At 35.9% G+C, this 22,296-nt stretch overlaps 3 protein-coding genes across 11 annotated transcripts; 2 read left to right on the top strand and 1 right to left on the bottom strand.

The window, feature by feature from the left end:
- The first annotated feature begins 49 nt into the window (after positions 1-49).
- Positions 50-10,058, top strand: LOC104104482 (protein SRG1-like). 6 transcript variants are annotated; one of them, XM_070195452.1, is made up of 5 exons: positions 50-564; positions 876-1,152; positions 4,224-4,471; positions 9,187-9,511; positions 9,613-10,058. In XM_070195452.1, the coding sequence occupies exons 2-5, from the start codon at positions 895-897 to the stop codon at positions 9,874-9,876; spliced, it is 1,095 nt and encodes a 364-aa protein (XP_070051553.1). In that variant the 5' UTR covers positions 50-564; positions 876-894; the 3' UTR covers positions 9,877-10,058. The 6 variants fall into 6 exon arrangements, with proteins under 6 accessions (XP_070051553.1, XP_070051554.1, XP_070051556.1 ...); XM_070195453.1 differs by lacking the exons at positions 9,187-9,511; positions 9,613-10,058 and adding exons at positions 5,240-5,564; positions 6,063-6,475 and having other exon boundaries at positions 128-564; XM_070195455.1 differs by lacking the exon at positions 50-564 and having other exon boundaries at positions 770-1,152; positions 9,187-9,319; positions 9,410-9,511.
- A 771-nt stretch (positions 10,059-10,829) lies between these two features.
- On the top strand, positions 10,830-22,290 carry LOC138891429 (protein SRG1-like). The gene is made up of 4 exons (XM_070195445.1): positions 10,830-11,122; positions 11,569-11,816; positions 21,405-21,729; positions 21,865-22,290. Exons 1-4 carry the CDS (start codon positions 10,865-10,867, stop codon positions 22,126-22,128), a joined length of 1,095 nt encoding a protein of 364 aa, XP_070051546.1. The 5' UTR covers positions 10,830-10,864; the 3' UTR covers positions 22,129-22,290.
- LOC104104481 (uncharacterized) lies at positions 13,818-20,417 on the bottom strand. Of its 4 annotated transcripts, XM_070195448.1 has the most exons (6): positions 20,147-20,417; positions 15,320-15,932; positions 15,158-15,237; positions 14,971-15,034; positions 14,550-14,669; positions 13,818-14,469 (listed from the first exon to the last, which is right to left on the bottom strand). In XM_070195448.1, the coding sequence occupies exons 5-6, from the start codon at positions 14,646-14,648 to the stop codon at positions 13,933-13,935; spliced, it is 636 nt and encodes a 211-aa protein (XP_070051549.1). In that variant the 5' UTR covers positions 14,649-14,669; positions 14,971-15,034; positions 15,158-15,237; positions 15,320-15,932; positions 20,147-20,417; the 3' UTR covers positions 13,818-13,932. The 4 variants fall into 4 exon arrangements, with proteins under 4 accessions (XP_070051549.1, XP_033514136.1, XP_070051547.1 ...); XM_033658245.2 differs by having other exon boundaries at positions 14,971-15,237; XM_070195446.1 differs by having other exon boundaries at positions 14,550-15,034.
- Positions 22,291-22,296: the final 6 nt, after the last annotated feature.

The raw sequence follows: 22,296 nt of genomic DNA, 5'->3' as shown, positions 1-22,296 counted from the left end.
ATTCAAACATCAGTGCAAGAAGTGACAGAACTCATTGCCGAAATGCTTAACATGATACAAAATTAGATCCTTCCCTGTTCCTAGTTTACTCAATATTAATTTCCATGTTATATTGTTCACGCGCTAAATGGCTAATCCTAGGGCGGGAGAATTCAGAATCTTGCATGGTAGTCTTCTTTACTGGAAATTAAATATGGAGGCAGAAGCTCTAGAGTTGCTTCATGTTTTGGAATAGTATGCTGCAAATCGATTTTTAAAATTCGCAGGTATATGTGAAAATCGAATGCCCTAGTTGTGAAGATGGCATCGAGGCAGCGGACAATTCCCCGAAATTTTTGAAAACTATAAAAATTGTTCTTTTTTAACTTGGATGACGTACGCGACCTCCATTTCTAAGTGTTCTACAGGATCAAACAGAGTCCGGTGGCGATGTAAAACTTGTAGCTAACTGGCTAGTACGCAGACAATTAAACTTTCAATCTTGAGAGCTTCATATCGATTAGCTTTAGTACAATTTTGCTAGGCAAGATTGTGCTTCTTATTATATTGATCACTGCTTACAGAGTAAGTTTATTTTTGCCATGTAATGTGGATAGTATCTATCCTCTTTCAATTTCAATTACAACTTGGAAGTTGGAACCCTTCCTTAATTATTTTTTCCAAAATAAAACGTTTACCTAGAGATTCCCGCTGGAGGTTTGGTGGTTCCACTTTATATATATATATATATATATATATATATATATATATATATATATATATATATATTCAATTCATTGAACAGCTCAAGGAATTGAATAACCAACACGATTGAAAAAGAAGAGAAAGAAAGCTAAGCGGAATCTATTGGTTTTGTTTGTTTGTTTTCATTGAAGAGGCCAGTTGACTGAGGCAATGGATGAGTCGCCGCCGGAAGTGGTGAACTTTGGGAAATCTCTGTTGGTTCCAAGTGTTCAAGAGCTTGCCAAAGAGCACCTTACTAATATTCCGGCCAGGTATGTACGTCCAGAACAGGAATCTCAGGCCATATCCGACGAAGCGGTGGGTCCTATAGTCCCAGTCATCGATCTGAAAAAGTTGATATCTGGGGATTCCATGGATTCTGAGCTTCAAAAACTTCACTCAACCTGCCAACAATGGGGTTTCCTCCAGGTTTAATTTTCATTCATAATTTGTTTAATTATTCAATTATTCTTTGCTTTCCATGGTTTCTTTATATTCATAAATTGGGGCTTATGGGGTTGTAAACTTTTTGATTAGGAGTTTCCTTTCTTAGTTCCTAAACCCTGAACCCTTATAAAATTAAAATGAATTAAAACTCCTTTGCTTTGTCAGCCACTGAAACTGATAGTGTACTTTATTTTTGTCTCAATCTATGTGGTATTTATTTTTCAATTTAAAGCTTTCTAAAATCTTTGGCAGTAATAATGCTCAACTCTATCTAGTTTTAAAATTATAAATTCACTTAGCAAATTAGAATTTAACTCTTAGTACAATTTATTGTATTGTACTAAAATATTTCGGGAAAAAGGTCTAAATTTATCTCTCTATTTGGGACTATGATTTAGGATAGCGCTTGATTATACTTCAATTGGATCTCCATTAGAGTCAACTTTTCCTTTTCCTTTTTTCCTTTTTTGGAAGAGACTTATATATTCATTTTTGTCACGCCCCGAACCTGGGCCTAGACGTAACACGGCATCTGGTGCCTGACTACATGCGACCAAGCGAACCAACTAGTTGGCTGAATCAACATGTGATATCATAACATACTGAATGCGTAAGATAAACTAGCACATGTTGATATACTGAAAGTCTAAATGATATAAATCAAAAGGCGGAAACACTAATATAATTCTGGAACATATATGTAGCAAACATTGCTTAACATGAAAAGCTTGCGACTATGTCTAACTGTTACTCTAGTCTATAAAGCTTCTAATGAAGTACTAGAACACTGACTGTCCGTAAATACTGAAAGACTATAAAGTAATGGTAATGCCCCGAAAGAACTGGGGCTTGCCAAATAGCTGGTACGAGAATCCTAGCGCTCTGAATCGTCAACCTGTAAATCATTACCTGCATCGTGAGATGGAGGCCTCGGGCAAAAGGGACGACAGTACATTTGAATTGCACTGGTATGTAATGCAACTGAAAGAAAGAACTTTAAATGCTGGAACTGATACTGAGCTGATAACTGAGAATTGATAATTGACAACTGAAATGATAATTGTTGAAACTGAAACTGAAATGATAACTGATAACTGAAATGATAACTGATAACTGAAACTGAACAAAGGAAGTAAGGATACTCCCTCTTCTGAATGATGAACAACCTGTTTATCTGTATATTAAACTGCGGCCTCAGGCCCAATATATCTGTGCACAAACTGCGGCCTCGGGCCCAAGTATACGTATACATAACTGCGGCCTCATGCCGAAAGATGCATAAAGCATAAACTGCGGCCTCAAGCCCAAAGATGCATAAAGCATAAACTGCGGCCTTAGGCCCAAAGATGCACAAAGCATAAACTGCGGCCTCAGGCCCAAATACAGGTGTTCAACATTTAGGGATTAAAAATCAGGAATTGAGAATCATACTGAAATACATGATACAGAAATATTGAACCATACTGAGTTACATGATACTTAAATGCTGAATAGAGCTAGACTGAGACATGTATTCATGAACTGATTATGAAAACTAAAACTTCAACTGTTGATGACATGCTGAGTAATCAAGACTGAGACTCATGGGCATCAAACACAAGTCTATATTGATTACGCACTGAGCTCACAACGTTTGGAATAAAAGTCATGAACGAGTTATGAAGCTAGATAATAGAAGTTCTGTAACTATTCAAGGAGCTAGGCTTAACTATACTTCTGAGGCAATTAGTAATGTCGTAAAAGAAACGTAGTGTAAGGAGAATCATTAACATTCCCAAACATAGAGAGTTAGCCTCACATACCTTAACTTCCTGCTCTTGAGTGTAATACAACATTCGCCAACCCTTCCAACTTTAATCTATATCACTACAAGTCAAAGGGATTCCATATTAGCTATAATACTCATGTTTTGGTCACTTAGGCATTTTCTCAAACACTTGGTGGGCATAAAGCTTCATAACCCTTATTAATGGTGTTTCTACACCCAACAACCCATTCTCTTGCTCATAGATAAATTCTAAAATCTCAATTTGCTATAATCAATATCATTCTTCATCACCCATAAGATAAAAAATACCCTTAATAAATAATCAACAATCGACAACCCAAACCTATAATCGTTCATGCTTTTCTATCAAAACCATCAACCCATATCTCATGAACTTGTAGTCTATAATCATTAATCCAATGCTATAATCAATTAGAGGGTGAAGATATTACCTTCTTGACGTTCAATCTTCTTGAATTCGAGTTCTAGGGTTTTGTCTCTCAAAACTGATCTCCCAATCGAATATCTAATGATTTGGAGGGTTTACCCATGTTAATAAGATGTTGGAGAATTGAAATTACCTTAGAATCACCATTAGAACTTACCTTAGATGGTGGAGGGACCTTGAATGAGTTAGGTTCTTGAGAGCTTCCCTTTCTAGAGCAAGTTTTTGTGTTTTGGGGTGTGGGGGACGAAGTAGGGATTTAAAAATGACCCTCGGGTGCACTCCCGCGCACCTGAAGGCCCAACCGCGCACCTGGACGCGCAGCAGGGCAGCAGCACTGCCACAAGTGCGCGGCCGCGCACGAGACCATCTAGGCGGGCATACTGCGCATTGTCCAGTAAAACGCACATAACATTTTGCTCAGAAATCTGTTCGGGCTCCACAATATATAGTTGGAAAGATATTTCAAACGGCTACAATTTTTATGTTTTACGTTTTCCCAAATTCCCAACTGATATTTACGAAATCCTTCTAGAAGACAGACCTTCCATAAACTTAGTCGATTTTATCGAATCTTATACACCGCACTCTCCGTCTTGATTCCAAAACAACTCTTTTCACCCATACTCATCCCGATAGGACTTCATATGTCTAAGATGCCATCTTAATACTCATTTAACATGTCCACACCTAGTCCGAATTTACGGAGTGTTACAATTTTCTCAGGAATGAAGCGTAATATCACAGTAATAGAATCTGAAATGCATAAGATTCCATGTTTTCTTCCTTCTCATTTATTGGTTGATCAATACATTTTTACCGCTTCTCTTGAAAATGTAGGTTATAAACCATGGAGTGACACCTTCAATACTGGAGAACTTCAAGAGAGAGGTTATCCAATTGTTCAGACTCCCAATGGAAGAAAAGAAGAAGCTATGGCAACAGGAAGACAACCATGAAGGATTTGGGCAGCTATTTGTTGTATCAGATGAGCAGAAACTTGATTGGAGTGATATGTTTTACTTAACTACTCTTCCCCCTCATATCCGGCAAATGGACTTGTTCCAAAAATTGCCCTCAAACCTCAGGTAGGCCTCTACCCCGAAGTCGTGTGTACACTGCAATACCCATAAACCGTTAACACATCCATGTCTTATTTCACTTATATCTGATGTATAATAAAGCATATGTTTACTGGAGTTACATCTTTGAAGGGAAGATGCAAAGAGATAAATACATTTGTATTTAAAAAACATATTAAGTGGGCGTTTGGACATAAGAATTGTAAAATTTCAAAAAAAAGTGAAAAATATTTTCAAGTGAAAATGGTATTTGAAAATTAGAGTTGTGTCTGGACATGTATTATTTTGGGTTGTTTTGAAGTTTTGTGAGTGATTTGAGTGAATTTTGAAAAATAGCTTTTTGGAGTTTTTCAAATTTTCGAAAAATTCCAAAATTCATCTTCAAGTGAAAATTGAAAATTTTATGGCCACTGATTTCGGAAAAAAGTGAAATATTTTTTATGTCCAAACGGGCTCTAAGTGTCCCACACTTTCAGAAAAAACACCATCTGAAAAGTGGTGTATTAAGATTTGAAGCTTTCGTTACTTAGAAGTTATTTTTGCCGAATGGTTATGTCCTATCCTATTCTGTACTTATTTACTTTTATGTGTATTTTGTTAGTATACTAATGGTTAGATATAAGATATGATTCTAACACAATCTGCATGTAATCTTGGTACTCATCTTTCTGTCATGTGGAATGCAAACATTGTGTTACTACTTTTTAGATGATAAATGTGGTTCGAAGGTTGTATAGGTTCAAGGTTATCATGGTTGATAATTCCAAAATGCAGGGATATCATGGAAGCATACTGCAAAGAAATCAAGAGCCTAGCAATGATCATCCTAAGTCAATTGGCAAAGGCTTTAAGCATGGATGAAAAGGAAATGAGAGAGCTATTCAGCGATGGTGTGCAGTCAATAAGGATGAATTATTATCCTCCTTGCCCTGAGCCAGACAAAACCATTGGCTTCAGTCCTCATTCTGATGCTGATGCTCTCACAATCCTTTTCCAGCTAAATGAAACGGAAGGCCTCCAAGTTCGAAAAGACGGCATTTGGGTGCCTATAAAACCCCTCCCAAATGCTTTAATTGTGAATATTGGCGATATTATGGAGGTAAATAAAAACATTCTTGTTGAGTAACCAATTTCTCAAAGGTTGGTAACGTAGTGAATTGCAATTTTGGTGTGCAATCTATTGGTTAACTTTGGTTTATTCACCGTGTTATCATGCTTCATATATTAACTCTTTTAAAATCTTGAAAGGACTTAATTCAGACCATTGGTTTTGCGAGTTAATAAAATTACACATGATTTAAAGTATTTACCCGTTCTCTGCAAAGAGAAGAAGATGCTTTTGAGGGAGGTGAAGTAGGGCAGTCTTAACATCTTCATTTTATTTGATTAAGTCAAAAACTTTCCCGTTTTGAACAAATTGGAAGTCATACAAATTGGAATCAGCTCAAGACATGTCGATTAAATATAATAAATATTACTAATCTGTTTACTTGGATGTAGAATCTTATAATCTTTGGAAATAAAGAGCTCATTTTCAAAAAGGATATTAGTGAAAGTATAAGTTTTAATTCTGTGCATGTGTTGTTTGACTTGGCAGATAGTGAGCAATGGTGTTTATAGGAGCATTGAGCACAGAGCAGTTGTAAACTCAAACAAAGAGAGGCTATCTGTTGCAACATTCTATAGCTCCAACCTTGACTCCGAATTGGGACCTGCACACAGCCTCATTGGACCAAGTAGTCCAGCAATTTTCCGAAGAGTTCCCGTGGAAAAATATTTCAAGGATTTTTTTGCACGAAAAATTGATGGAAAATCGTACATTGATTTCATGAAGGAAGAGGTGAGGGATGACAAATCCTAGGTAGCAGTTGATATTTTGGTTGGTTATTAGCTTATTTATATCCAGTGAAATATTCTTACAAGTTACTGTTGCTATTGTAATTTGGAGTTCCACTGTTTGATAACAGTAATAAAGAAGAAGAAAAATATTATACTCTTTGTTTCATTATATGACGACTTTGACTTATATTTTAACATAAATCTAAGATAATACTGCCGGAGCATTCAGTCTTGCATTGTAGTTCTCTTTGCCTGAAAACATATATGGAGGCAGAGGCTTTAACGTTGCTTCATGGTTCACAGTGGTATGCTGCCAATGGTTTTGATAGTTGCAGGTACATGTGAAATTCGAACCTAATTGTGAAGATGGCAACGAACACTGAAGAATTTCTCGGAGGAAATTTGAGAACTATAGAAATTGTTTTCTTACATGTGATTACGTACAAGACTTCCAATTCTCATTGTTTTAGAGAATCAAATAGAGTTGCGGTACACCGATGGCTATGTAAAACTGGTAGTTGATGATGATTCCAAAGACATATATTATATTTATAATTACTTAATAAATAAATGGCCTTGGAAGAAATTGATAAACCCAAAGCTAAATGGAATCTATAGCTAAAAGGATTCTGCAGATTTGGTTTTGGCTGTTTGTTTTCATTGACACATTAATACATTCAAGTTTCCAAGAGCTCAACAGGATTGTGTGAGCCAATGGAGTCACCACTGGCCGTAGTGAACTTTGGGAAATCTCTGTTAGTGCCAAGTGTTCAAGAGCTTGCCACAGAGCACCTAACCAAGATTCCAGCCAGGTATGTCCGCCCAGAACAAGAATCTCTGGTCATATCTGACGGAGCAGTGGTTCCTGCTGTCCCTGTTATCGATCTTAAAAAATTGATTTCAGGGGATTCCATGGATTCCGAGCTTCAAAAGCTTCACTCAGCTTGTCAAGAATGGGGTTTCCTCCAGGTTTGCCCTTCCTAATAATTAAGTTGTTTACTTATTCTGTCAAGAATGGGGTTTCCTCCAGGTTTGCCCTTCCTAATAATTAAGTTGTTTACTTATTCAATTATTCTTAGCTTTTCGCGGCCTCTTGTATCCATAAATTGAGGCTTGTGGGGTTTGTAAAAATACTGATTTGGATTTTCTCTTAGTTCCTAAAACCTGAGTAAAAATACTTTCCTTTGTCAATCAGTGAAACTGATATTACCTTTTCTGTCTCAACTATGTGGTATTTTATAAATTTAAAGCCTTTTAATATATTCAACACTAGTAATATGCAACTCTAACTAGTTTCAAGAATTCTAATCCATCAAGCTATTAAAATATAGATTTTACTACAATATTTATCGTATTGTATTAGTTTTGAAATTATTGCTTTTTCATTAATTACAGGACAAACAAGCCTAAAATATTTTTAATTTTATGACAAATATTAAGTACACTTTCTTGACATCAATATAATTTTTTTAGTTGCATTCAGTCCTTTTCCACTTTTCTATTAAGATTCTTAACATAATTTTCATCTATTTTGCTCGAGTTCAACATCCCAGACATGATAAAAACTTGGAGCGTAACACTTATCTTCAACTTTTCTCATTTCCCCAAAGGGACTTCTATTCAGCTTCTCAAGGATTAAGCATAATATCATAGTAGTGGAGTCTAAATGCAATGAAACTTGGACCGTAACACTCATCTTCAACTTTTCCCTTTTCCCTTTTCCTTAATGGGGACTTCTATTCAACTTCTCAAGGATTAAGCATAATATCACAATAATGGAGTCTAAAATGCATAAGACTCCATGCTCCCTTCCTTCTCATTTTGACTTTGTTTCTGGTAGAGCTAAGCTTTAACTGTGTAAAGGTTGTAAAATTTCCGAGCATTTATTTGTTGAAGTTAGGTTATAAACCACGGACTGACACCTTCAACACTGGAGGACTTCAAGAGAGAGGTCACAGAATTGTTCAAACTTCCAATGGCAGAAAAGAAGAAGCTATGGCAACACGAAGACAGCTATGAGGGGTTTGGGCAGCTAAATGTTGTATCAGAGGAGCAAAAGCTTGATTGGAGCGATATGTTTGGCATAACCACTCTTCCCCCGCATATCCGGAACTTGTTTCAAAAGTTGCCTTTAAAGCTCAGGTGCCGGATCTTTCCTCTCCATCTTTCTACTGAGGTCTTAATATAATAAAGGGAAAAAGTTCAAATCCCTTAAACGGTTGGACCATTCTTGAACAGGAGTAAGGTGCCTTTCTTTTATCCTCCTGGGACCTGTAAGAAAATAGGTTGTAAGATCTGTAAGTTAATAATTTACAAACACAAAATGCGAAGGCCGAATATGTAACTTGAGTCATAATATTCTTGTGCCTTAATGTTGCTTGAGAATAACCGAACTTATTATTATATACTCTTTCGTAGAACTTGTATTCTGAGTGCGTGTGAATTGATCTTCACTCTACTACTCTCTAAATGTTTTATATAATATGATTGATACTTTACGCATTGTTGTAGTGGAGGAGGGACCAAGATCCCTTTGAATAGTATTTGGAACGTCTCTTGATATGGACAATGCATTGATAGCCATAAAGTTACCAAGTTATGAATCGATGTCTATCATAGGGATTTACTTGTAATTACCTTAAAACTTTAAAGTAACCTGAATGTGTAATATTTGTATACTGTCAGCATAGAACTAAACTCTAATATACTTATGGTTAGATATAAGATTATTCTAACACACTCCGCCGATAATCTTAAAGCTGATTTTTCTATCGCATGGAAGGATGTGTTAACATTGTGGTGCTACGGTTTAGATCATAAATTTGATTTAGATGTGGTAAAAGTTGCAACATGGTTATGGCTATGCTACTCTGGAGATGCAGGGACATAATGGAAGCATACTGCAAAGAAATCAAGAGCCTAGCAATAATCATCCTTTGTCAACTGGCGCAGACTTTAAGGATGGATGAAAAGGAAATGAGAGATCTATTCGGTGATGGTATGCAGTCAATAAGGGTGAATTATTATCCTCCTTGTCCTGAGCCAGATAAGACCATTGGCTTCAGCCCTCATTCTGATGCCGGTGCCCTTACCATCCTTTTCCAGCTAAATGAAACTGAAGGCCTCCAAGTCCGGAAAGATGGTATCTGGGTGCCTGTAAAACCACTCCCAAATGCGTTGATTGTGAATATTGGCGACATGATGGAGGTAAATAAGAATTTCCTTCTTGAGTAACTGATTTTTCAAAGGATGGTAACATAGTGATAGCAAGTTATAATTTTGTGTAAATGTATTATTTGACTTGGCAGATAGTGAGCAATGGTGTTTATAGGAGCGTTGAGCACAGAGCAGTTGTAAATTCAAACGAAGTGAGGCTATCTGTTGCAACATTCTATACCGCCAACCTTGACTCCGAACTAGGACCTGCACACAGTCTTATTGGACCAAATAATCCAGCAGTTTTCCGAAGAGTTCCCGTGGAAAAATATATTAAGGACTTTTTTGCGCGAAAACTTGAAGGAAAATCATATGTTGATTTCATGAAGGTAGAGACGAGGGATGACGAATCCTAGGCAGCATTTGGTACTTTAGTTGGATATTAGCTTATCTATATCTCGTGAAATATTTTTACAAGTTACTCTTGCTATTGTAATTTGGAGTTTCACTCTTTGATGACTGTAATAAAGTAGAAAAATTAATTTGACTGTTGTATTATATTGGCGTGATGGAAGAAAATATTAAAACAATAGTCGAACAGTCAGTTTGATTGAGAAGCATTGCAGTATTAAATTTTGAATAGTATATAAATTTAAAAGTTGTTATAAAATATTGCAAGTTGTATAATGCCAAACATTTTGAGATTTGCGCAAATGGAAACAGAGTAGTATAAATATATAGAGTGCTTAGATTTGGAATAATCTTTTCGTTTACTTTTAGAGTAGTTATTTAAGTGACTGACTCTATGTATGATGAAATTGCATTCCTTGTTATGAACAATATCTGTCATGTTTGGATTTTCAATTTCTAACTGTTTTAATTTTCAAACAAGGAATTTGATCCAGATTAACAAAAATCTAAGACAATTTTGCCGGAGAATTGAGTGTTGCACTGGTAGATTTATTTGTAGTGCCGCTTCATGGTTTGGAAATTGGAGTGGTATTATGCTGCAAATGGTTTTTGAAAGTTGGCAAGTAACCTAGTTGTGAAGATGTCAACTAGAATTTTTTGAAAACTACAAAAAATTGTTTTCTTTCTTTGGATCACGTATCACTACCTCAATTTGTCATTGTCTATTAACGCCGGCAAAAATTTAAAGAATTTCTGTAGTAGGAGCTAGGAAAAAGCTAAGTATATAATATTGTCAACTGTAAAGATGGCCTAGAACAATCCTTTGTACATATATAATATTGTTACCATGCTTAAAAAAGAAGGAACTCAACAGGGTCAATGCAGTATCAACATGTGTATATATTTTACGAGCACACTTACAATTTCAGATCGACCTCTATACGTTTACTATCTATATGAAACAAGTTCCCTTAGAAAAAACCTCATTAATTGATGGAAGAAGCTGCAAGCTCGAGAAAGATAGGTAGCAGTTTGAAAGTACCTAGCGTTCAAGAGCTGGCAAAGCAACAACTAGCCGTTCCGCCACGATATATTCGTGATGATATCGAAACGCCTGTTTTGACATCCAATTCCTCTTCCATATTGCCTCAAGTTCCAGTCATTGACATGGAAAAACTGCTCGCAATTGGAAATGATGATTCAGAGCTTCAGAGGCTTCATTTTGCTTGCAAAGAATGGGGATTTTTCCAGGTACCTATATTAATTTCAATGATCAAATGCCCTTCATTTTAAGATTTTAAGTTGTAGAGAAATGGTTACAAGCTTTGCTTGTTACTAATATAGTCTAGCCTCTTTTCTTCTTTAGATCCATTATTTCACTCCGGTAGTAGTACTGATCGTGTCAATGCAGAGGAAATGGAGATAGTTGTACCAAAAATGAATGTGGATCCAGGATTTCAAAAACTTTTTGAATTCTGGACTCATAATCTTGTTTTGTTATCTTGATAAATTATTTATATATATTAAGTAGATTTATTGATATAAATATAAGATCTGAGCTAAATCTATTGAGTTCTGTCAAATCCGATAACTTGGACCGCATATCCGCCCTCATTAGTCATCAACAACCACCACCCAAAGAATATACTTATGTTACAACAGAATTTAACAATATTTTTAATACTTGTTTCTTGCAGTTGGTGAATCATGGAGTGAGTTCATCATTGGTGGAGAATGTGAAGTCAGAAATCCGAGCATTTTTCGATCTACCATTGGAAGAGAAGAAGAAGTTTGAGCAAGTAGAAGGGGATGTTGAAGGATATGGGCAAGCCTTTGTTTTTTCTGAAGAGCAAAAATTAGACTGGGCTGACTTGTTTTACATGACCACTCTCCCGACCCATTTGAGAAAACCTCACTTATTCCCCAAGCTCCCTATCTCACTTAGGTACCTCTCTCTTTCTCTCTCTCTCATCACACGAAATTTCTGAGTTTAGCCTTTCAAATGGATTAGAATGGTTCTCTTACAATAGTTACAAGAGAATGCGAAATGCAAAAGAAAAAAAGAAACATGAAATAATATACTTACAAGATATACATACTATTTGCTAGTCGTATTTTGCTTGTGCAATGGCCATTTAATTCTTTTGGGAAATAAGAATTTATAAACAGCACTACTAGAAATTCGCTAAACATCGACCAAAAAAAACCGACCAAAGTTGGTCGTTTATGGCCAACTACCGACCAAAACGCGACCATTTAAGTGTGGATGGTATTTTGACGGTAGGAAAAGCATACCGACCAAAATTGGTAGGAAATTACCTACCAACGTTGGTCGGTCAATTAAATTCAAAAAACAAATATTGCAAAAACAATCGACCAAAGTTGGTCAGTTTTTTAATTATGTAATCAAAAGAGTCACCATCTGGGAATCGAACCGGGGTATGTACTGTGGCAGGACACTATTCTACCACTAGATCATTGGTGCATTTTGTTTTAAGACTGTCTTTTATTTGATTTATACTCTTTAATTGTATTTTTGCACGAAAATAACTGACCAAAGTTGGTCGATTTTATTAAAAAATAAAATTACCGACCAAAGTTGGTCGGTTTCTTGAAAAATAAATTTTGCGGGACTCAAAAATAGTTTCCCGCATTTTTGCGCTAAAGAAAACCGACCAACTTTGGTCGGTTTCGTAAAAAAAAATTAAAAAAAAAATATTTTGAAAAACCGACCAACTTTGGTCGGTTATTTTGTAGAAAATAATAATTACCGACCAAAGTTGGTCGGTCGACCTTGGTCGGTTTTTGCCGAATTTCTAGTAGTGTAGCTAGCCATTATGTAGTAAGGTCCCATTTATCTTTCTTAAGATTAAAATGTGTAAATTTGAATATTAAGATGTTCTACTAAGAGCTAAATATCTGAATATGTAAAATTTGTCATGTTGAAAATTTAAAAATATAAATTCAAATAAAACAACTAATTAATCTAATACTACATTAAAAATTATTAGAAATAATAAACTTATAATATGTCACTGGTGGTGATGGCTTACAACGGTAGCTGTGGGCGTTGACCCGCAGTGGTATAGTTGATAGTGGTTGTAGGTACATAATAGCTAGTGGTGATGGTGGTAGTTAATGACGGCAACTGATAATTGTGATAAATGATGGTCACGATTGATGGCGGAGGTTCCTGATTTTTTTCGTGTTTGTGTAACTCTATTCGTGCTCAACTACACATGTACCTTAAGCCATAATATTCTTGTTACTTAATGCTTGGAGTTGAGATTAATTGACCAGATGTCACTATTAGAAAACTGCCAAAAATCGTCCAAGAAAACCAATCGAAATTGGTCAAAAATAAAAGAAAACCGACCGATTTTTGACCGATTTTAATTCGTCGAAAAATAGTGATCGCTAACGTGTGGCGACCGAAGACGGTTGCAATTTCCGACCGAAGTCGGTCGGTTAATTCAACCAAGTTTGACCACTTTATCTGACATTTTTTGCCGGGAAAATAAATATAATTTTTAAATTTTTATTTATTTATTTTTTAAAATAGCGATCGATTTCGGTTAGAAATATAATTATTTGATAATTTTTTATTTCTTTTTAAATTTGAAATTACCAACCGAAATTATTAAAAAATAAATAAATAAATAAATAAAAAAGTTTATTTCCGACCGACTTTGGTCGGTAATTTCAAATTTATGCAAATTGCACATTGAAATTACCGAACAAAATCGATTGGTTTTTTGGGTAAAAACCTGGCAGAATATGGCTGTTTTTAAGCTACACTACCTGCCAATTACAACCAATAACCATCCTATAATGGCAGCATTACATTGCTGTCATTCAACCACAATTAACCAACAACAACAACAATTAACCAACGTCTACCACTACAACAATGCTAATAACAACCACAACAACAACGCCAACCACAACAACAACAATACAAATGTTCAATAACAAAGTAATATTAACAATACAGTCATCATTCAAAACTATTCCAACTAAATATTCATAAGTTCAAGACTTTGTTTAGCAATACACACCATTCAAGGAGTGTTTTGTACTGCATCATCTCCATCTTCACTACTAGAAGCTTCATCATTGGCATTGTTCGAAGGATCACGACGAGAAGGATTAGCATCTGGGGAAGACTCACGAGACCGAGGAATGGGGAAAGCATCACTAGCAAGAAGATTGGTCAGCTGATCTTGAAGGACATTAAATTGTTGGTCCCTCTTTTCTAGCTGACCTTGAAGGCTATCAAATTGTTTATCTCTCTTTTCTTCTCTATTCTTTGCCTCTTCAAGCTCTGCTGACAGTTTTGAGATATTCTTTTCCATAGCCGAGAGAGTCGACCTATCAAGTGCCTCGCCGCCCTGGGCGGAAGTCCCTATACCTTGCAATCCAACCATGTAGCGCCGAAATAATCTCTCTGGAAGGTCGTATGCTATCCCCTTTTTAGGACCACCGACAACATCCAACCATATCTTCTGCGCTTCTTTGTCTGAAATGGAAGGTCGCTCGCCTTGCTCATTCGGTGGCAAGCTCTGACTGTACTCCTCCACAATAGTCTTATAGCGATTCTTTATTTAGAAGATAGAAAATTATTAATTATATAATATTATAAATATTAATTTCAAGTTATAGTAGTTATTAAACTTACATATGTGGTCTCCGCCCGGTCCTCAACCCATCTACTTGGATATGTCAGCGCCTTCTTCTTCCGGATGTGAGTCTCCATGAAGAACTCATCATGAGTCATCTTCCTCCCATATTTTTTTCCCTACAAATATAATAAAAAATGTTGGCTAAATTAAAATATATAAATATAGTTCGATAAAAATAAATTTAAATATTTTAAGGAATTAATAGTAGTTTTCTCGCAGTCCCCATGCTCCTTGTACCCACACAGTGCAAGTAGCCACTCTTCTTAGATGCTCGAGCCTTCTTTCCCTGTTCACTCCTCTTTTAGAATTTTTCAGTGGTCCACTGCCTCAGTAGACCCTCTCATAAATGCGGTAGAACCCATGAAGGCTTCTTGCTCTTCTTTCGAGCAGAACAAAAGGAATCAGATAGTCTCTTACAGTATTTGAACTCAAAATTTGCAAGAATGGAACTGTTATGCCGGTCCTCCCAGACACAATTAGTCTGCAAATGAAGTGGGTAACATTAGATGAAAATATTGTTAATATATTACTTAAATAGATAAGAATTGTATTAAAATCTTAAATTGGTTGAAGATTTGCTCCACGAGCTTCGGTGGAAAATCACCCCAAGTCGCATAGTGTGCATCATACAGCCGGCCAAGAGCTTTAGTGATTATCTTTGTAGTCTGATGACTAGGTATGAACCTGCAACATAGCAATTACATTAAATAAACAAGACTAGTTATTATAATTCAACAAAAATAAAGAAGTAATAAATAAATCTTACCTATTGCCCTCAGGCCTAATGATCATTCTATGATAACGATCATACCGCACTTCTTCTAGATCATCATCCTCCGGTGTATCTAAAGCGTGCGTAGAAGGGGTGGCATCTGGCTCAGCGCTACTATCCCGAAGGCGAAGTCTAGAAATGCTAGGAGACGAACTCCATATAGAGGGAGACGGGGTCGCTGATGAAGATGGATGCGATCTAGACCCATGCTGCGATTCAGACCACTACTACGATCCGAGTGGCTGTAATCTAGATGGATGTGATCCAGCTGGTGGTGAATCAAATTGAGCAGATGACGGGCGCATCACCACATGGACCTGTGACTGCTGACTCGATGGACCCATATAACTATATGCAAGATCATATGGAGGAAGCGGGGTATAGCCCTGTGGTGGAGAATGGTAAGAATATTACTGGGAGAGCGAATGGTAGGTAGTCTGATGAGTAGATAGATGTGGTGGAAAAGATGTGTGCCTAGAAGATTGTTGCCGTCCATCAGCAGCGGAGGGATGCAAGTGTGGAGTGGAATGAAGCGAGGGTGTAGCACTATCCTCAGATCAATAGGCCTCTTATCCTTCCTAGACCTACCTCAACCCCTACCAGTCATCTGCATAAATTAAAGAAAATGTTAGAATTGAGAAAATACATCTATATAAGTTGAGAGCGCTTGAAAAAACTAACATGCTAGTCGTCTTCGAAGTATCCTTCCTCGTCCGAAAATTCTTCCTCTTCACTTATTTCATTTTCATCAGGTGATTCTTCGTCCTCATTTTCTATGATGGTTATTTCATCCATATTAACTTCTTCTAATATGCGTTGAGGATGCTCCAAGTCATTTTTCTAACTGATCATCCACCATTTCGTTAACACTTGAGGTATCATTTTGGTAAGTAATACCTAGCACATTCTCAACTTTCACCCCACCAACAGGCTTAGTTTTGATTACAACCAACCAATCAACCTTATCCCTCCGCAATGGATATGGAGCATAATACACTTGCCTAACTTTTTCTGCAATTATAAAAGGATCATAGCGATCATACTCCCTCTATTATTAACCTCAATTATGTTGTATTGCAAGTGTACATTTAGACCTCTTCTAGGTGTTGGGTCAAATCACTTGCATCGAAAAAGTATGATCTTCTTATTTGGCCAACCTGAATATGATAATTCTAGAATCTCTTTGATCACGCCATAATAATCATTTTTCCCATCCTGGTTACCTTCACCACCTTTGACACACACCCCACTGTTATTGCTTTTTTTTTATACTTAGAGCATTCCTCGGTGTGAAATTTATAACCATTCACAAAATACTTAGACATAGTTGTAACTGTAGGTGCAGGTCCCCAAGATATATCTTTCAAAAATTGATTAACACCGTAGTTTAGATTATTGACCTACATGTCATGTTAAATCAATCACAAGTGAGCAAGTGTATTCACAAGTGGCCAAGTATGTATATTCACATGTGAGAAAGTATGTAAGATGCACTTACACACTCTTTAAATCATGCCTCAAATGTAGAATATACAGCATCATGGCCAATTTGACTCACAAAGTCATTGAGCGACACATTGAAATTTTGTTAGTTACATCAACCGAATTAAAGAGTAGTCCATGTAAATTAATCTTACGTCAACACTTACTTAAGAAAGGGTTGAACTTCCGGATAATTTAGCAACACATAATTTGAAGCTCATTTGTACTCCATACTACTTAGGCCCCTTTTTGATCAATCTTTAGAACCTCGGCCTGGTTGATTGAATATGGACATTGGTGGATATAATGGATCATTATCAATCATGACATTGTGCTGATTGGGCCTATTTCTAACACCATGGCACATGACTGTCGAAGTAGTAAAAACAAAAATGGACAGTTTCCTTTGCAAGATAGGCTTCGCATATGGATCCTTCAATCCTATTCCTATGTTTAACAAATCGTTTACACTTGCCGATATTCCTGCACAATGTCATATTAGACGATAAAGTTAAAGAAAATTACAAGAATGAATCAAGGTTTGATCATTACCTCTCGAATGGATACATCCACTTGTATTGAACCGGCTATCCAAGTCGCGTCTCGTGTACAAGGTGAATTGGAAGGTGTTCCATCACAGCAAAGAAACCACACGAAAAAATCACTTCCAGCTTATTACTGATTACAGGAATATTCCGATATATTTGAAATAGGTTTTCTTCCCTTAATGTGGTTGAACATAAGTCTTTGAAGAACAGACTTATCATTGTGATGGGTTTCCAGATACTTTCAGGCAAACTACAAAATGTAATAGGGAATAAATTTTCATGAAGATATGACAGTCATGACTTTTCATATGAATCAGCTTTCTTTTAACCATATCATTTTTCCAGGTTCGAAGCATATCCCTCAGGCATCTTTAGGTTTGTAACCCACTCACAAATTTGTCGTCTTTATTCAAAAGTGAATGTGTAGCTAGCCTTGGTCTTGAACACCTTACCATTATTCGTAGACTGCAAATATAATTCAGGTCGCCTATAATATTCTTGTAAATCCAGTCTAGCCTTCGGGTTATCTTTTGTCTTATTCTTATCATCCATCACTATGTTGAACAAATTGTCAAAATAGTTCTTCTCAATATGCATTGACATCAAGATTGTGTCGGAGAAGATTATCCTTCCAATATGGCAACTCCCAAAATATGCTCTGTTTTGTCAAGTTATGAGCAACGCCATATCCAGAAAATCTAGAAGGTGGGGCTTCGGTAACTTTAGTGAAGTTCTGAACCCTCTCCCAAATTTCCTCACCGGGACAAAATTGGAGGTGGCAAATCATGTTCAACTGCGTTCGTTTTGAATGTATTCTTCATCCTTCTGAACTCATGATCAACTGGCAAGAATTGACGATGACAATCAAACCATGACTGCTTTCGGCCATGTTTTAAAGTGAACGCTTTACCATTTTCCATGCAGTAAGGACATGCTAACTTTCCAGCAGTTATCCACCCAGATAACATTCCATACACAGAAAAATCATTAATGGTCTACATTAAATTAGCATGCAAGTTGAAATTTTGCTTAGTTGATATGCCACGTCTCCCACAACTGTTTTAGCTCATCAATAAGAGGTTATAAATATACATTAATCAAACTCTTTGGATTTTGGGGACCGGAAATAACACAATTTAAACATATATATGGACTAGTCATACACACATTTCAGGCGGAAGATTATGCAGCGCAATAAAGACTGACTAGCATGAATATGGTGTTGCAGAAACAGAAAATGGCGTGAAACCATCAGCACACAAACCCAACCGAACATTCCTCAGTTCACTAGCATAATCCGGATACGTCCTATCAAAATGCTTCCAAGCTTCCCCATCTGAAGGATGACACATAATACCGGGCGACCTTATATTTTTATAGTGCCATCTCATATGAGGAGCGGAACTCATCGATGCATACAACCTCTTTAATCTAGGAATAAGAGGTAAATAATGCATCGACTTCACAACAACCTTTTGCCCGCTGGAAACCCGCTTAAAACGAGGTTTTTCACAAAATTTACAACTTTCTAAATATGCATCACCCTTATAATACAACATGCAACCATCTTCATAACAATCGATTCTCATAGACGAGAGTCCTAACTTAGAAACCAATCTTTTAACCTTATAAAAATCTTCAGGTATGTTGAAAGTTGGGTCAACTAATTCACACATAAGGCCAATGAAAGAATCCATTCCCGCTTGAAAAATATTGGTATCTGATTTGATACTTAATACTCTAACCGCAATAGACAACTGAGAGTGAATACTCCCTTCACTTAGTGGACGACTAGCGGCCTCTAACTGTTCATAAAAATATTTTGCCTCTTTGTTGGGAGCTTGTTCAATACTTTCAAGGATTTCAAACTCGAAGTGCATCCCAAAAGCATTCGCAACCATTTCATGGTATCTAGGATGTTGAACGTTATTCTCCACCGACCTATTACTTTCACCAACAACTACATTATGAAATACACCATCAGTACCATCAACCTCTCCATGACTAGTCGACACAAAATAATTATCCATAAACCCCTTTCTATAAAGATGAGTCGTAACATCCTCCGAACCCAAAAAATTCAAACACTTGCACTTCGTACAAGGACACCTAATCATCCCTCTAATCCGAAACGGTTCAAGTGACATTGCATGCCTAATAAATTCCTTAACCCCTTCTATAAATTCCTCCCTTAAAAATCGACGATTAGGATAATTTCTATTATACATCCAACTATGATATTCCATCTACACAAAGAACAAATAAATTACATGTTATATTAATTGACTATTCAAATTAATTTATAGAATTAAGTTACATAATAAACTTTAGTTACAAAGTACAACATTTAAATAATTTGAGTGCAATTAATTTGAGTACAATATTGTTCTAACACTACCATTAAACATAATTAGACTAGCTAGAATATTGAATTAGTTAAGCCATTCAATTAGACTAACTCACTTACTATTAATCATAATTAATATACCCTAAATTATAATTTAATAAGCCCTAGTTCATAGTTTAATAAGCCCTAAATCGTGATCAATAAAATTGAAACAAATAAAAATTAGCTAAGCAAAAGTATAATCATAACCTTCTAACATAATATCTTCTAAATTAGCTAAGCCAAGTACCTTACATGATATCAAAACAAAATCAATAAGAGTAAGTCCTAAATCTAAAGAATTATAAATTAATTTAAATAATCCCAAAATCCTAAATTGTAAACCCTAGTTTATACAATTGAAAGAATCTAAACAACTAAAATTAACAAATATAGATAACTAACCTTCAAAGAGATAAGAGGGGTATGATTTTTGGAGCGGAGCGGCAGCGGGTGGCATGGCAGTGGTGGCGCGGCAGGGGTGGGACCGACGGAGAACAGGGAGACGAAGTGGGTGGGGGGTTTAATTTTAGGTGAGAAGGGAGTGATGAGTTGATTTTGGATGGGATTTGGGAAGGGTTAGAAGCTATGGAAGAAAGAATGAGAGAAAGAGAAACGAGAGAAATGGGAAAAAAAAAACCGTCTGTGGCAGCCTATATTAAAATTTTAAATTGCGGTCGGTACATTTAAGTTTTTAATTGACCGTTTGACACCACATTTCCGACCGAAATCGATCGGTATTTCAATTTTAATTTTTTTAAAAAATTAATTTAATGGAAATACCGACCGAAGTCAGTCGGTTTTAGTCTATTTATACAAATAGATTTTAAATAAATAATATTTAATATTTAATATATATATGTGTGTGTGTGTGTGTTTTTAAAATACTTTTATATGGACACTATACATATGTGTGTATGTATATATACATATATGTACATAATATTTAATTTATTTAACATCCTAAATTGTAATATTTTATATATATATATATATATATATATATATATATATATCTCCAATCGTGTGATTTGACCGAGTATATGTTGTTGCTACAACTTAAGTTTTAATATAGCACTATATCTTATAGCACTATACATTTTGCTTTTAAATATGTTATAGCGTGTTGGATGCCGATTGACACAGGGCGGGAAAAAATAAATTAATTATTATTAAAAAAAAATTGACACAGGGCGTGAAAAATAAATTAGAATTTCCGACCGACCGACCGACATCGGTCGGTATTCTATAATTGTTTTAATTAATTATTTTTTTTGTAGATAGTATGCAAGTCTGACCAGGCTTTGGTCAAAGATTTACCATTTTCCGATCACAGTTGGTCGGAAATTTCAATTGTGTCAAATAAAATAAACTTTCTTTTTTGTGGGATCACGTTTTCCAACCGATTGCGGTTGGTATTTTTATGTACATTTTGTTATTTGAATTTTTCGACCAATTTACTTTGTTTCCGACCGACTTCGGTTGGTATTTTTTTCCGACCAATTTCGATCGATATGCTCTGGACAGATTTTGACAGTTTTTTAGTAGTGCGTGTTCTATACTTTTTGTTAGAACTAGTATTATCCTCTAACTTGTACCTTGATCTTCACTCTCTTTCTCTTTCAATGTTTGTATGATATGATTGGATATTTTCGAAATGCAGGGACATAATGGAAGCACAGTGCCAAGAATTCAAGAGCCTAGCAATAAGCATCTTATGTCAATTGGCAAAGGCTTTAAAGATGGATGAAAATGAAATGAAAGATCTATTTACTGATGGTATGCAGTTAATAAGGATGAATTGTTATCCTCCTTGCCCTGAGCCAGACAAAACCATTGGCTTAAGTCCTCATTCTGATGCTGATGCCCTCACCATCCTTCTCCAGCTTAATGAAACTGAAGGTCTCCAAGTTCGAAAAGATGGTATTTGGGTTCCTGTAAAACCCCTCCCAAATGCTTTGATTGTCAATGTGGGCGATATGATAGAGGTAAATAAGATTTTCCTTGTTAAAGCTGTTAAGTTTTGCTTTTGTTTTCCCTGTCATCTCTTACTTCAGATATTCAAACTTCTAAATTTTCTTGAAAGGATTTAATTTAGGAAAATGTGTTAATTGAATTGGCAGATAGTGAGCAATGGTGTTTATAGGAGCATTGAGCACAGAGCAGTTGTAAACTCAAACAAAGAGAGGCTATCTCTTGCAACATTCTATATCTTTAACCTTGACTCTGAATTAGGTCCTGCACACACCCTCATTGGACCACATAATCCTGCAAAATTCCAAAATGTTCGTGTTGAAAAATATTTGCAGGATTTTTTTGCACGAAAACTTGATGGAAAATCGTTCATTGATCGCTTTAAGGTAGAGACTAAGGATGAGGAATCCTAGATCGCATTTGATACTCAACTTGTTTGGATGGTTGTTACCCATCATATCTTATTGTATTGTATTGTATTGTGTTGTGTTGTGTTGTATTGTATTGTATTGTATTGTATTGTATTGTGTATTTCTATATTTTTTTTGAAGCAAGTACAATCTCTGTTTTCCTTAGCTGGA

The sequence above is a fragment of the Nicotiana tomentosiformis genome, chromosome 2 (genome assembly GCF_000390325.3).
Source record: "Nicotiana tomentosiformis chromosome 2, ASM39032v3, whole genome shotgun sequence".
Lineage (NCBI taxonomy): Eukaryota > Viridiplantae > Streptophyta > Magnoliopsida > Solanales > Solanaceae > Nicotiana > Nicotiana tomentosiformis.
Note: the sequence above shows the minus strand (reverse complement) of the source record. Positions and strands in the feature narration are given on the sequence as shown.

What these genes read in the sequence shown, in the direction of transcription:
- LOC104104482 (XM_070195452.1), top strand. Translation starts at nt 895, where the DNA reads ATGGATGAGTCGCCGCCGGAAGTGGTGAACTTTGGGAAATCTCTGTTG. An exon ending in AACAATGGGGTTTCCTCCAG is followed by an intron (nt 1,153 to 4,223) that starts GTTTAATTTTCA and finishes TTGAAAATGTAG; the next exon opens with GTTATAAACCATGGAGTGAC. An exon ending in ATATTGGCGACATGATGGAG is followed by an intron (nt 9,512 to 9,612) that starts GTAAATAAGAAT and finishes TTGACTTGGCAG; the next exon opens with ATAGTGAGCAATGGTGTTTA.
- LOC138891429 (XM_070195445.1), top strand. Translation starts at nt 10,865, where the DNA reads ATGGAAGAAGCTGCAAGCTCGAGAAAGATAGGTAGCAGTTTGAAAGTA. An exon ending in AAGAATGGGGATTTTTCCAG is followed by an intron (nt 11,123 to 11,568) that starts GTACCTATATTA and finishes TGTTTCTTGCAG; the next exon opens with TTGGTGAATCATGGAGTGAG. An exon ending in AAGCTCCCTATCTCACTTAG is followed by an intron (nt 11,817 to 21,404) that starts GTACCTCTCTCT and finishes TTCGAAATGCAG; the next exon opens with GGACATAATGGAAGCACAGT.
- LOC104104481 (XM_033658245.2), bottom strand. Translation starts at nt 14,648, where the DNA reads ATGACTCATGATGAGTTCTTCATGGAGACTCACATCCGGAAGAAGAAG. An exon ending in ACCGGGCGGAGACCACATAT is followed by an intron (nt 14,470 to 14,549) that starts GTAAGTTTAATA and finishes TTCTAAATAAAG; the next exon opens with AATCGCTATAAGACTATTGT.